This window comes from Polypterus senegalus, chromosome 2, assembly GCF_016835505.1.
Source record: "Polypterus senegalus isolate Bchr_013 chromosome 2, ASM1683550v1, whole genome shotgun sequence".
In the NCBI taxonomy this organism is placed as follows: Eukaryota; Metazoa; Chordata; class Cladistia; order Polypteriformes; family Polypteridae; genus Polypterus; species Polypterus senegalus.
In genome coordinates this window covers 149,099,515-149,115,083 of record NC_053155.1, presented here as the reverse complement: position 1 = coordinate 149,115,083, position 15,569 = coordinate 149,099,515, and the positions used below count along the sequence as shown (strand labels likewise).

The 15,569-nt window shown below is 39.0% G+C and overlaps 1 protein-coding gene across 7 annotated transcripts in view; it reads right to left on the bottom strand.

The window, feature by feature from the left end:
* The window catches only part of tmtc4 (transmembrane O-mannosyltransferase targeting cadherins 4), a 221,270-nt gene that overhangs the window by 53,851 nt on the left and 151,850 nt on the right, over window positions 1–15,569 (bottom strand). For 6 of the 7 annotated variants that reach the window (XM_039744797.1, XM_039744801.1, XM_039744799.1 and 3 more), the window contains exons 14-15: window positions 7,990–8,131; window positions 7,661–7,879 (exon numbers count right to left, since the gene is read on the bottom strand). In XM_039744797.1, the coding sequence (XP_039600731.1) occupies window positions 7,676–7,879; window positions 7,990–8,131 (346 nt within the window). In that variant the 3' untranslated portion in view covers window positions 7,661–7,675. Of the gene's footprint in view, window positions 1–7,660; window positions 7,880–7,989; window positions 8,132–15,569 lie in introns of those variants that run through there. The other variant, XM_039744802.1, reaches the window with a different exon arrangement.

Here is a 15,569-nt window from a genome sequence, read left to right as displayed (position 1 = left end):
AACATCTCACAGCAAGAACTGACAAATCTGGTCCAGTCCATGAGGAGGAGATGCACTGCAGTACTTCAAGCAGCTGGTGGCCACACCAGATACTGACTGGTACTTTTGAATTTGAGCCTCCCTTCATTCAGGGACACATTGTGAAACATTTTTAGTTTATGTCTTATGGTGTTGACTCTTTTAGTGCTCATAAAAATATTTACACATTAAGTTTACTGAAAGTAAAACCAGTTGAAAGTCAGAGGACGTTTCTTTTTTTGCTGAGTATGTGTATATATATATATATATATATATATATATATATATATATATATATATATATAATATAAATATATATATATATAAATATATATAAATATATATATAATCTCACACAAGTGTGCATAGTTGGAAGCTGAATGGACCAAGTGAAGGTAATTCCGCACCAGGCCAGGAGAAGACAGGGTGCACTAAACTTTTCTCTGTTGTCTCTGCAAAACAAATACAGGAAATTCTGCCCCAAGACTATCCCAACCTATTCACTTCAAGTGTGACTTTTCATACCATTTTTGTAGCCAGGGATAATAAACGGGTGGCTGCCCCAAACCTTTTTGTGTGTGTCGAGGCTAATTATTTCATAGTGGCGTAGTCGGCAGAATGATGGCTTCCTTGTTGAATCAAAAGGCGAACTTGAAAAAAGCCTCAACACACAATCAAGAACTCCAACCAAAGAAGGATCAGGAAGGAGAGTACTGTTCTCACGTCACCACAAGACTGGTCACCGGTCAGTCAGTGCGGGTTGGGGAAAGCTGGAGTGTGCTCTGACCCAGGAGCTATCCAAAGTCATTTGATACCGTGGGAACGGGACCTTTAGACTAGGGCCAGGTTCAGGTGAGAACACACTGGGGACTTATTATGGGCTCCCTGGAAAGGGGACTGCTCTAAAGCTCCCCACAAAGAAAACTTTGAGAAAGGTGGGGGTACCCCAGATTGGCAGGCGAAAAAGGTAATGGCCTTGGGTTTTAATCCCAAAAAGACTACTAAGGAACAGGCATACCAATTAAGGCAATATAAAAATAACATCAGATGAATGATGGAGCAGGTAAGCCTGTGTCTTATTGCTCTGAGCCCTGTCTAGTAATATCACCCAGCCAGCCTGGGGACGAACCTTTACAAACATGCATTCACTAATAGAGGTGATCGACCATTTAAGAGCAGAAACCTAATTGGGAGATCTAAAATAGTACTCGTGTGAACCCAGATGGGTTTGCGTCCCTACCGGTGAGTTCCATTCCCATATGCAAGAGTTATCTCTGGTGATCCCTGATGCAAGGTGAAGGGCTCCGCAAAGTGACAAAGGGGGGCACTGTGCTCTGGTTAATCCTGTGCCCTTCTCTCATACAGGAGTAGCGACAGTAAATGGTCTCCAAGTCCCTGCTTTATTTGTTTCTGGCAGTAACATCCCCATTGTTGCTCGCCATCTAGTGTTACTGTGACAGTGGCCCAGAACAAAGACCCGTATAACCTGTATTTACGGGGACTAAATCTGTCACTATAATTCCACCGCCTGTTACATCAGCCACGATGGTATCTTAAAAAAAGTGGTGGTGGCGGTACTTACAAGATCCTCCATTTCCTGTAATACTTGCGAGAGACTGGTCTGATAAGAAAAGCTGTATAACACTCGCTGCTCTTAAACAATCAACAGGTCTAATCATGGACGTCGAAACAGTGTCTTCAGCTTCCTCCACGCTATGTTTACAGCCGGAGGACAGAAGAAACTCGGCCTCTAACAATGACATGGAGACACCCGGGATGTTGTGAAGCGATATGTCATCTTCAATCGGCGGGTTGAATCCAATCCTCTTACACGACTGAAGTTTCAGTTTAAGCAGATTCCGGCTTCTTTTAAAAGGGAGCAATGAAAGGACTACTCCCTTAAATTCTCAAAAAATGCAGTCATTCTGGTAGATAGCCATCACACACTGCATCCCATGCCATAAGGTCCCCACTTTGTATTAAATAACGACCCTTTGTATCAGGTAGCAGAACACGGTGTTTACAGTCCCTGTTAGTACCATGGACTTACCGGCGACAAGTCTATCAACTAGCACATACCCACCCTCCTGGAAGCCCACTTGGGCCCCAAGAAAACACTAGAGCGTATTAAACACTGATTTGTTTTGGCCCAGGATTAATGAGGTGGTCCACTGTTTTTGCATGTCCTGTCCAGAATGTTAATTGTGGCAGATTCCTAGGAGGGACTGTGCTCCTCTAGTTCCCTTACCCCTGATTGATGTCCCATTTGAACATATCGGGGTCGACCTGGTGGGACCCCTAGAGCCCTCGGCCAGGGGACAAAAACATAATGGTCCTGGGTAGATTATGCTACCCGATATCCTGAAGCTCTTCCCTTGTGCTCAGCCACATCGAAAGCTATCGCACAGGAGTCAGTAGGGGTCTTTGCACGAGTCAGTATTCCTAAAGAAATCCTAATGGATCAAGGGACGCCATTTACCTCTGAGACATTCAGGGAGATGGCCAAGTTACTTTAAATAAAACATTTAAAGACCTCAGTATATCATCCTCAAACCGATGGTCTAGTATAAAGGTTATAGCAGACACTTGAACAGATACTGCGCAAGGTGGTCAATGAGGATGGAAGGAACTGAGATCAGCATCTCCCCCTCATCCATTTTGCACATCGGGAAGTCCCACAAGCCTCCACAGGGTTCTCATGCTTTGAATGGACGACAACCTCAGGTATACTGGATATTTTAAAAGAAGGTTGGGAGGAAGAGGCATTCCCCTCTACAAATATACTAGAGTATATCACGCAATTATGTGATAGATTCGCTAAAATTCGACCTCTTCTTAAATCTCACATGGAGAAGGTGCAAGCAGCCCAGGTCCATCACTATAACCGTGGTACGTCTTTACGGGAGTTCCATCTGGGGGATCGGGTCAGGTTGTTGGTTCCTACCTCACATTCTAAACTACTTACACATTGGCAAGGCCCGTACGAAGTTAAGGAGAGGAAGGGGCTGGTTGATTATTTGATTAAACAACCAAATTGTCAGCCCAGTGAGTGGGTTAATCATGCAAGTTTGCTGAAACCGTGGATGGTAGAGACACTGATCCTTCCACCGGACAGCCCCGCTCACTCTCCGTTTATGAATTAGACCTTGACTATCGTTCCCCCCACCCCTATGCGACTCTTCAGTTACACCCGGGGGGGTAAAGTTAACATTATACAAAGTTATTGTCAGTTTTACCTGCTTTTTACAGTTGTGCTTGAAAGTTTGTGAACCCTTTAGAATCTATATATATAAATCACTAAGACAAGACACCCATGGAAAGCACGCCGGAAGAGGCGTGGATTCACTAAGCCGCCAACAAGTAAGACACCTATGGTGCACGCAGGGAGGAGCCACGCCTACCAACTCCAAGACAATTGGATACAACGACAACTCGCAGAGCCACGCCCACCAACTCGGACTTGACGACACAGAAGGAACAGCGTCATTTATATTCGTCTGTTGTAGAGGCTTCATGTACCTCCGAGCCACCTTGACTGTTCATAGAGGCATGTTTCTCGCGGAGGTGAGTCGCCATATGCAGCGTGTAAAACGGTTTGCGAGGGGTATCCCATGGGATCCTTAAAACAATCCTTTACAACTGAGTTTAAAACACAATGAAGTAAGCAGTCTTTAAAAACCGACCACGTGCACCATAGCAAACTGCTTTACACGCTACATACAGCAGTTCGCATCCGCGACAAACATGCGTCTTCTTCACTCACGGACAACTATATGTTGCTCTCTCCAGAGTTCCATCTTTTCATTCACTTTCTGTTGTATTCTCAAGCCCTCCCTTTTTAGACAACTGTGTCTTTCCAGAAGTGTTCAACCATCAATAAATAATTATACAGTGTTTGTTATGCCGCGGGGTCACTATTGTGTTGTATTTTGCTCTCTCCAGATATCCATCTTTTCATTCACTTACTGTTGTATTCTCACACCAACCCGTTTTAGACAACCGTGTCTTTCCAGAAGTGTTTAGCATTCAATAAATAATTATGCATGAAATTGAGCGTGTCTACCCGGCGCAGAGAGGTGTGGGTAAGCTGTTGAACCCCATTTGGGCTGCAAACCATGGAATTCCCACTAAGTGCGACTCATACGCTCCCACTGGTTTCGTCCCTACCCTTTGTACACTCCCACCTCGCTACTACCGTGGTCTTAGGTGCTGCAAAGGGGGGTCACACCAGATACTGAAAGCAAAGGTTAACATACTTTTGCCACTCACAAATATGTAATATTCGATTGTTTTCCTCAATAATGACCAAGTATAATATTTTTGTCTCATTTGTTTAACTGGTTTCTCTTTATCTACATTTAGGACTTGAGTGAAAATCTGATGATGTTTTAGGTCATATTTATGCAGAAATATAGAAAAGTCTAAAGGGTTCACAAACTTTCAAACGCAACTGTATTACTCTTCAATTTAACATTGTTTTTTATCAGTATGCTGCTGCTAGAGTATGTGAATTTCCCCTTGGGATTAATAAAGTATCTATCTGTACAAACTGATTTGCCTTCAACAAGAGGAGCGCAAAGCAGTCATCCTGTCTGTCCTGGAGGTAGTGAGTGAGACATCAGGACAGATCTCCCTGGTTGTAAATGACATTGTGACGGAACTCAGGGTCATATTCCGAGAACGCCCATACAGACTTCACGAAGCAAAATGAACAGAAGTGGAGTTGGAGATCTAGGTGTGATAGAGGAGAGTTATAGTCCCTGGTCCAGTCCTATCATATTGGTTGGCAAGCCTGACAGTCGGTTTAACCCAAGTCTCCCAATTTGACACATACCCGATGCCGTGAGTGGACGACCACCTCGAACGGCTAAGACAAGCCAAATTTTTGACTACACTTGATATGACAAAGGGGTACTAGCAGGTTCCCTTTAATGGACTCTGCAAAGGAGACGGCTGCGTTTAGCACCCCTAGTGCACTCTGGCAGTATCATGTCCTTCAGATTCGGGTTGCATTAGGTACCCAAGAGTTTCCAATGTCTGGTGGATAAAGTGCTCCATCCTCATAATTCGTATAATGCTGCCTTACTTGGATGACGTGGTCATCTATTCCAGCACCTGGAAGGAACATCTACAGCAGGTACAAGCTGTATTGTGGTCTTTAGCAGAAGCCGGTCTTCGTATTAAATCGAAGAAATGTTTCTTTGGATTGGTCGAAGCCAAATATTTAGCCTACCAAGTAGGACAGGGTATGGTGTGGCCACAGTGTTCCAAAGTTGATGCCATATTGAACTGGCCCCGTACGATGACCAAGAGGCAGGTTCAGGCCTTTCTCGGTTTGGAGGGCTACTATCGCCGGTTTGTACCCAGTTTCTCTGAGAGAGCAACGCCCTTGACTAATCTTACAAGGAAGGGGAAACTGAATCATGGGATATGGGTTGATACAACAGAAGCTGCGTTTAGTAATTTAAAGCAGGCCCTTATGTTGGGTCCAGTTTTGAAAGTACCTAACTTCTTTGCCTTTCATCCTCCAGACGGAGACTTCGGACACAGGTCTTGAAGCTGTGCTGAGCCAACATGTCGATGGAGTCGGAAACTGTTGGACCAGGAAACCAGGTATGAGGCTGTGGAGCGGGAGACTTTGGCAATTAAAGGATATGTATTTTAATTATTTGGTAAATGGAATGACAACAGCTGTTGCCAGAATTCCTGTCCTATAGTGCGGATTTCCCCAGGGTGAGGCTTTTATTGCTATAAATCCAAGAAAAGTAGCTAGCAACTTCAGCCTGCAGTTGAGTTTCTTTCTGTTTACAGAAAAACCATTGGCAGAAACACTACAAGAAACATCCAATATCAATGCTATTTTCTTGGCGATTGTGACACACCTACTGCAGAGGTTCTGATGGTACAAATATGTACTTCAACAAGTCCTTGATGCAGAATCAGAGATCATCATATAAATATAGATGACCTGAACTGCAGTACTTTACGCTTGCATACACCCTTGCCTCTATCTTTTGTTACTATCATTTAACGCTTTGTGGGAAATGCTTTTTTTGGAATATACATTTGGCTTTTGGTGTTCTATACATGTGTTTTCTTTTGCCTTAAAATCACTGCATCAATCTGCAGACCCTCTAATGTTTATTTCACAAAACATGCTACTGAAAAGACTTCTCATGTTTGAAATTCATACAATAAACTGTGGATAGGGCAATGTAGACTTGATTAAGAGAGCTCAAATTTAAATTCTAGTACATCTTCTTGGAGTTTGGATACTACTTATGACGACTCAAAACTATTTTTAAATAAAAACATTAACTTACATTTTTCCACCAGCTTTTCAATATTGCATGAAAGAAAGTATCTAGCATACTGTATATGCTTACATCTTCTATCACAGTACATGTATATTAATTCAAAATGCAGCATCTAAGATATGAGCAAGAAGTAGGCAGTAATGGATGGCTCGCTTTAAAACCAATGTATGCCTATGCATTTTTGTTTGTAATAAAGTACAGTATTTGTACTCCATGTTAATAGCAATGAATGAAGAAAAAGCAATGAAATAAAACATTTTCTTAAATGAGTAAAATGCATATTGAGAAGTTCTACTGTCATAATCAACCCAGCTGTCCCACCAGCAGTTACGGTAAAATGTGGTTGTTTTAGAGAGAGGAAAAAATGGTTGGGGCTGTGTGATTATCATCAGTCTCTCAAACAAACACCGCATTTCACTGTCTTCTCATACACAATTCTAGTATTAACCCTATGCTTGTGCCTTCTTACACTACTGCTGTAAACAATATTTTGTCTCAGAGGATCTAAGACAGTCAGGAGGGAGTCCCCGAGTGGACCAAATGATGGTGGCATGGGCAGTAAAAGTGTGATGTTGGCTACTAAAATAATTTTTCTTTGAACTTATTAACAAGAGTACTTTACCTACTTCTTTCAATGGCTAGTATATGTTTATATCATAAATATGACATCTCTCAGAATCTAAAGATACCTAAGGTAGCACAGAGTAGAATTAAAAACGATTCCTTCTTGTAGTCTTAGGAACGGTTTAACACCACTTTAATATATTTAACAAGGTAATGTTTACACAGCTGAAATTATATCAAAAGAGATGGTAGCATTCATTTGACTAAAAAACTAAATTGACTTTAAATTTCAAAACCATCTGAAAGCAATTGTAAGGAATATACTAAATTTAAAATTAGTTAAGGTAGCAATAGATATGACCATCATTTTCTGTATTTTTAGATATTTAGATTATGGTTATAGTTGGGGCTAACACACCTGTTGCCTTGCTATTTTGTGTGTCTACAAGGTGCCATATCAAAAATTAACTAATCTGTTTCTCATTGTTTTGTGCTATGCTTTCGTAGCGTATGATAGATGCAATGTAATACTAGCGTTTTCTTTAAGTTTAAAGCTGCTCAACTGCTTCATATTTTGACTCTACTGTCAAACACTTGCACAAGCAATATTGGGGGAGTCAAAACCCAGTTTATATTTGTAGGCCCTTATCTTTAAGTAAAAGCTGGGCTAAGAGAGTTCTGTTTTTGTTTCTGCATTCTTTTGATGCTGGAGATGTTTTTTGTATTGAGTTCTTCTCACTTGCTGCTAAACCTATGTGTGTTTTGCTTTTTTGTGGTTACTGAAATATTTGTGTTTGCTTGTTAATTAAATAATAGACACAGTATAGTATAATAATGATGCTTTGTACTTCTGTAGGTTGTTTACCTGTGTTATCTAGGAGGATAACCATGTTGTTCCAAGCCAAACTATGGTTAGGTTTCAGCATTGTTGCATTTCTCCAAGCATTGAGAGCATCCACATGCCGATTCAAATCTGCATACTACAATAGTAAAAAGTTTTGAAACACTATGTATGATCAGATAATAAACAAACATCAGCAATTACCAAGCAGAACAAAGCAAATTTTTTTTTTTCGTAGGGAATACTTACTAAACGCCCAAGGTTGTAGTAGCAATCGGGATACTTTTTTCTATATTTTATTGCATTCCAGTAGCTCTGCTCCGCTGCTTGGAACTTTTTTAAGCTGTTTTGTACTATACCCAAATTCATCCAAGCGGCAGCAAAATCTGGTCTTAAAGAGAAAAATGCCCCAAGAACTACATTAAATTATTAAATCTTACAAATACAACTTCAAATAAATTTAAATTATAAACATACGGATTAAAACTCAGCACTTACAATTAAATAAGGTCAAGATCAAATAACAATAAAACACAATATAAATATTTTGTACATTTTTTAAAGATACCTGATCCAAGACACCAGTTTCAAGATGAAAAGATGAAACTGCAGGACAATGCTATTAAAATCTTAAAAAGAAAATATTAATAAAAATGAAAAATATTTAAAAATTAGTATTTCACATTTGTAATATTTTTCCAGATATATATGCATCCTTTGATAAATACAGTCCATGTCATTACTTAAAATGTATTTTGTCATCTACGGTTTTGGAATCATTTTATATTTCGGCCCCAACTCTCTTGTCTTTGCTAAAAATGAAAAAATGGAATTTTTACTGGATAGCTGGATACTGTAACTCTAGCAATACAATAGAACAACTCTGACTGTGAGACACCTTTTATGCAACTTTAATAAAATACACACATGTACTTAAATAAGCCAAAGTAAAAGATTACTAACGATTATATCTTTAACATATTGTAATTAACACATTCTTAAAATTTACAAGACTGTACAAAAGGCTGTTTAATAGCACTCTCAATGGATATCACCCTGTAGGACTACAATTAAAACTTCAGTGCAGAACACATGAACTGTAAAAATATGATAACACACACCTTAGGGGTCTATTCCAAGTCCAACTGTATGTAAAAACACCCTGCCTAACTGTCTGGCTAGCTAACGTGCACAGCTAAGTCAATACAACCGAGTCACAATATTACTGCTTTCATTTCACATTATGATGGTGCTACCTTTTTTCCAACAAGTTCATGTCTAAGCTAAAGTTTAGACTTTTTAGCAAAAATACAGGTGCTTTGGACACTAAGCCTATGATTAAACAACTGTCATTTGTAACTAGAGATTTTTCATTAGATGCCTTGGTATTGTTTGCTGTTGTGTAAGCTGGGTTTCCACTCAAGCGCACTATATCAAAAATTTTGTAATCCATGTTGCCTAAGAAAACATGAAGCAAGTAACAGGTACATAAATCGTCATTCCTGGGTAGAGTATTCTTTTGAAGAAAACGGTTCCTTTAACATTTGTATTAGACAGTACGAAAAATATCCTCCTTTTGTGACTAACAAAAACTGCTCCTTATGCTACACGGCGATTCAACTTTTTAGTTTATTAGACAACATGTCTTTTGCTCCAGGATGCATTTCTCCACTGTGTCCCTAAACAATGTACTTATTTTTGCATAAATAGGCTCATGGTCTACCACTTTCTGGGTTAAAATGTGTTTTTTTTACATATTTGCAAATGAGACTCCTGGATAGCCTATTTTTTTACTGTTTCTAGGAGTAAATTATTGGAACAGAGGACACAGGAATGGAAATGTGTTTTGTGACTTTGTGGCGATATCATATATGAGGTGGTTCTTTTTTCTTTTTTAAGCAAGTCCTGTTTAATGTTAGGTACATCTTGCCTGAAGAAGGGGCCCGAGTTGTCTCGAAAGCTTGCATATTGTAATCTTTATAATGAGCCAATAAAAGGTGTCATTTTGCTTGACTTTTCACTAGGTATATGTTATTAAAACATTGATGTATGGACACCCGAGTTATAAATGTAGAATCTGTGACTTTCAACATGGTTTGCACAGTGTAAGATATGGTGGGACATTTTAGAATTTCAATCAACTTGCCAAGTTCTGCAACAAGAGGACCTCTTCTGCGAACTGCAACATGCTGCTGAAAGATTTCCCCTTATCAGGTACAAGGGAAAGTGGTGAATATTTGTGCCATACCTGCTTGCAATGTTCTTCAGGGGGAAGGCTTGCCTCAGAAGGCACCCAACAACTTCTGAATACTGGTGACAGGACTATGATGTTAAATGTTTTTATTGAAAAGCAGTTTACAAAACGGCAACATTCCATTACATCCTTTACAGCAATTAATGTTAATTTCACTTTTGGATTTAGTGGTTATGTCTTACACATTTATTGTTTTCTTTTGTTGTTGTGTTTGTAAATAGCTGAATATACAAAAAATACAATTTATTAAGATATTTCCTGATATGACTATTAAAATTCTGCCTTTAAGGAATTAAAATATAGCTGGACCTATGTGCTGGCCTAATTCCATCCATCCATCCATTATTCTTAAAGCAAAGAGCAAACATGTCTGTGGCTGCGTCAATTTCATCCTTAAAAGATGGGCTTGGCTACAACCTCATGTTTTAAATTAAGACAAGTTTAATTAAGATTTTCATTTACTTAACTAAAAACTATTCCTTGGATAAAAACACGTCAGATCTTTTTGTTTCCAGGTATACCCACTAAATACAAAGTATATGCAAGGGTGGTCTAAGACCCTTACCTGTTACAACAGTAGTTGTGAACACTAGGAGTAGTGTTACACTGTATTCCGACATTGAAAAAGTAGTGAAATAAAAATTCATGTTAATTATGGTGTTCGAAAGTACATTTTTGAGATTTGACCCATTCTTCGCTATAATTTATGTACATGTTCGTGCACCAAAGTAATATCTGCACATTTGAGTGTGGCACAGCAGGGAGATGTGCACATGTGCAGAACCAGGGAAAAAAGCAGTTGGGTACTGATGTACAATGTACAAAAGATGTTATCTGTACCAAACTAAAAATATTTGCAATATTTTATATTAATCATCAAAATTAAAAGAAATAAATATTTGAAATACATCAGTCTGTGTGTAATGAATGAATCTAATATACAAGTTTCACTTTTTGAATGGAATTACTGAAATAAATCAACTTTGTCATGATATTCTAATTTTATGACCGGCACCTGTATATGGAACAGTGGTTCTCCTTTGATATGATTAGAAAGACCTAACAGTTTGTTATTTTATACTATGAAATGTGGTAGTCTTTTGCCTTTATTTGTATTTATGGAATGCAAGATAAAAGGTTTTCAATAAATAAAAAAATAGGAATAATTCTGTATAAACTGTAGTCTGAAGCACACTGTTCCGTTTTCTTAGTCGTATAAGTTACTTAACTTATATGTGAATATATTTTAAAGGCAAATAATTCCCATGTACAAAAGGTGTGCCTTTCACTCTCATCTGGGCAGAAGTGTGCAGTCAGAATTGAGATCACAAGACAAATGTGGAATTACAAATGGACTAGAATGATCTATAAGACTTCAGTAAAAATAATCTCATTGCTTTAAACATGAACAAAATTCATTACTTTATAAAATTGTTTAGTAATAAATCAAGAAAATACACTCCTCTATTGCTGTGACATGTTTATTAAATGTTCCCAGACCAGATTAAATTGTGCTTCACGGAGAAGAAAAATTTGATCCCTACTAGCATTAAGCAAAAATAATAAGCCTGAAGAAGGGGCCTGAGTTGCCTCGAAAGCTTGCATATTTGTAATCTTTTTAGTTAGCCAATAAAAGGTGTCATTTTGCTTGGCTTTTTCCTACATTCATAATGGCTAACACGGTACAACACCCTAGTGCTGCAAAAATAATAGAAAAATATATTAAACATTTGTGTCAAGACATCTCTCTATAATTTTGTAGCCAGTAAGTGCTTTGCTCAATGCTTTGTTTACACTGCTGCAAGATATGGCAGATTACTTTTCATTAACCCACAAGTTTTGTTGTGAATGTTTACTTAATCATTGAGCCCAGTGCTATATGTGTGAAAATAATACCAATAATTTAGTGATTAATATTTTTCCCCCTACAAAATTTTTTCGGATATGCATGTCCATAATAGACTAAGTATGTATGACATCTTCATAATCAAGTCTACCACATTCTTTCGCCCAGAATCTCAAACATTATTACAGTAACAAGTACTTTAGCGGGGTGCCTCTTTCTTGTATTACTTTCACCTTACCTTGTACTTTCTTCAGTATTATATGAGTCTATCGGAGTTGTGTGGATGAAAATGCAATTTAACCTTGTGATAAGACTTTTTTTTACACTTTTATCCTTTTTGCCCTGCTATTGTTTGTCACATCTGATGCAATATGCTCTTACAAACTAAATGTCACAAACTAATTATGCTAGCAATACAATGTGCAGTGTGGCAATTGCAAGACACGATTTTTTTTTCCTAACTTTGGCAACTTGCTCCTTTTAAAACAAAGTTATAATTCATCTTGAAAAAAAATAGGCTGCATTTAATTCTGTTATTTTTCATCATTACAACACAATCATAAATGGAAATGCCAACTGGCAAATTCCATCATGTCAGCATAAGAAAATATATATATTTCTATAAATAAATGTGTGGTATTTTTGTATTTCAAATTTTGTTTGCGGTAGCCTCATGGTGTGTGTTTATGTGTTGTGGGAGTTCACTTATTTCTATTTATCATCTAGCATATATATGCTCTAGTAGGACAACCAAGCTGTCAGCTATCATCATTTAATAATTTGTTTGACTGAAAAGGTATGTACATGCGCTTGTGTGCTCCTCCATGTGTATGTTCATGTACCATATATCTTCCAATAGTAGCCCCGGCGTTTATTCAAAAAATTATTCAGACGGCCCAGCGTTTAAAAGTGACTGGCGGTTGTTGGAGACCGGCTATTATTCGCCTCGCAGACGGAATGGTGATGGGTAAGTGGGGTTCATTTGGCAGTAAAATACGGTATGGTACCGTATTTACGGCCACAAAATGTAGGCAACATCGGATGAACATTTCAGGATTTTATGAAATTATCAGTACAGTCTTACTAAAGCAGTATACAGTTTTACCGTAAGCATGAAAAACAGGTACGGTAGACGTCAACTTTCTTGTCAATGATGCCACCAGCACTGGCCTGCACCAGTCCGAATTTCACACGAAAGCGCTCATCAGCCCGACAAGTCCCCTGCGGAACATAAGGAAATGCAATAAGCTCCAAACTGACACATATTACATACATTACGACATGAGATTGGATAAGATACAATAAAGTACAGTACTTATCTACTCGTCGTCTGAATCGGTAATGATTGCTTCGTTATTTGCAAGTTCTTCTTCATCGTCCTCTTCTTGTGATGGCAATACAGGTACTCCCATTGCTTGTTGTCACGCAGTAATCAGTTTTGCACTCCCAGCATGGCATGGCTGGCCCTCCTTAAAGCAGTGGATAAGGTGGTCCTCAGATCCATCGCATGCATTGATGATTCCACAATCCTTCAAGGATTTTATCATCATTTCTGGGGTGATTTCTTGCCAAGCTGATATTATCCACGTTAATAACAAACGTAGTGCCGGCGCTTTCAAATTTCCGCCAGCTGTAAACCCCTTATCTTCTTCCCCTGCCATCCAATTATCATACAACTCTCGAAGCTGGTCTTTGAGGGGCATGTTCCAAACATCATCAGCAGGTTGGACGTACTTGGTGCAACCACCAGGGATAACTGCTGTTGACATTTTATATTTCTTCAGTTCTTGTTTCGTTTCCTCACTGATGTGACAGCGGTAAGCGTCCCAGACAAGAAGTCTCTTTCGGAAACAGAAAACACCACAAACATTCTGCAACCACATTATTGTTAATTCCTGATTCATCCATCCGTTTGTTGGACTTCTTCTTCTTGGATATCCTGTAGTCTTGCCACTTCTCACTTTGCGCCCCCCGAAATACAATAAATACCTTCAATTTTGTGCCATCTGATTTCGCTGCCAATGTGACAGTGAAATGAGATTTCTCATTACCAGAAGTTTTTAATATAACACTCCTATTGCCAGTTGGTTCGACTGTTGTAGAACCAGACATGTCGAACCAAGCAGATGTCTTGTCCATTCCAATGATTTCGCTATCCTTAACTCCATCTGCAGTTCGCCGATTGGCAACCCACATCACAAAAGAGACAAGCTTGTCAATAACTTGTTCTGGATCCTACTGCGCCAGCGATATTTTCCAACGGAGCGATAAATGATGGTGTTTCATAAATTTGTCAAGCCAGCCTGCACTGACTACGAACGTTTCTTTTCCTTTTGAAGCATCATCAATCTCTGTATCAAAAATCCTCTTCACTTTCGTGCGGACTATGTTCCTGGAGACACACACACCTTTCAGTCTTTATTCAATAATCCATGTTAACACCAGTTCATCTAATTCTTCGCTCACTTTCTTAGCTCCTCCACCAATCGTTTACTTCCAGCACCTTTTTCTGCCGCCGTTTTCTCAATATCAGTCATCTGCTTGCGCCATTCTTGGATACGTTTTGGATCCACCCCAAAATGTCGTGCAGCTTCTTCGCCTGAATGTTCTTTTGTGTATGTTACCGCACGGAGTTTGAATGCTAAATCAAATGACCGTTTCCTTCCCATTGCTCACACTACAAACACGGGTCCACAAGAACACAGTGACATGAACAGACTCCCACACGACCCTTTCGAAGGCAAAAGTGTCAGTGGAGGTAAAGGTTAACAGGTCACCGAGGAAGAGGGCACAGAGTGTTTCACGTGATCATGTACTGTCTGTCCGGACACAATACAGCCCCTTCTTCCCTGGTCAAAGGAGAGGATTAACGTGTCGAAGATGGCATTTTCATGTTCTTCCTGCCACCTCTGCCCTCCCTGTGGGGTTATGATTCATGTGGAGACGAAAGGGCAAAATGTACACAAAGAAATTTCTTTTTGACTTTCTCCCTTCCTCGACAGCATCCGACGACAAAACATTTTTGACATGAAAAGTTACTTACTGTATGATTCACTGCAGGAGAATCATCAGGTGGTACGAAAAGAGGATTAGCGTACAAAAAAGGCGGTGGGTCATTGGAGATCGGCGTTTACTACAGACCGGCGCTTAAAGGAGACATCTCTTCAAACCCGGTGTTTATTGGAAACGGGCGTCAATAAGAAGCTGGCCACTACTAGAAGATATACGGTATAAATGTACTGTATTATGTATTTCAAAACCTATTTGCGCAAAAATTATGCCAATCAATAATATGCCTGGTTTCTTAACTAATTGGAGCAGTTAAACAGTTTCAATGGCAGTTATAATTGGACATAGGTCAAAATATTTTTGAAGGATCTGGGGATAAATAATGAATCAAACTAGACTAAAAACAAGGCCTGGAGTCTGTGCAAAAGCAAACTTGTTCATTGAAAATACGTCAGTTTTTTAGGAAGTTACTATTTTAATATTGATTTCAGCATTCAGGGTAAGTATCTCAGAAATCACTTGTTACAAAATGTTCTATTTTTGCTAGGGTGCAGGAGCTCTACAACCATGCAAACTACTGCATAATTTACTGACAAATTTGTAATTTTCAAGCTGAAACTCAATTTTGATTTTGCACACAAGCACATACAGTCACAGGCACACATACATTCACAATGACAAAAATCAACTTTTTTTTGATGTTTTGATTATCACAGAATC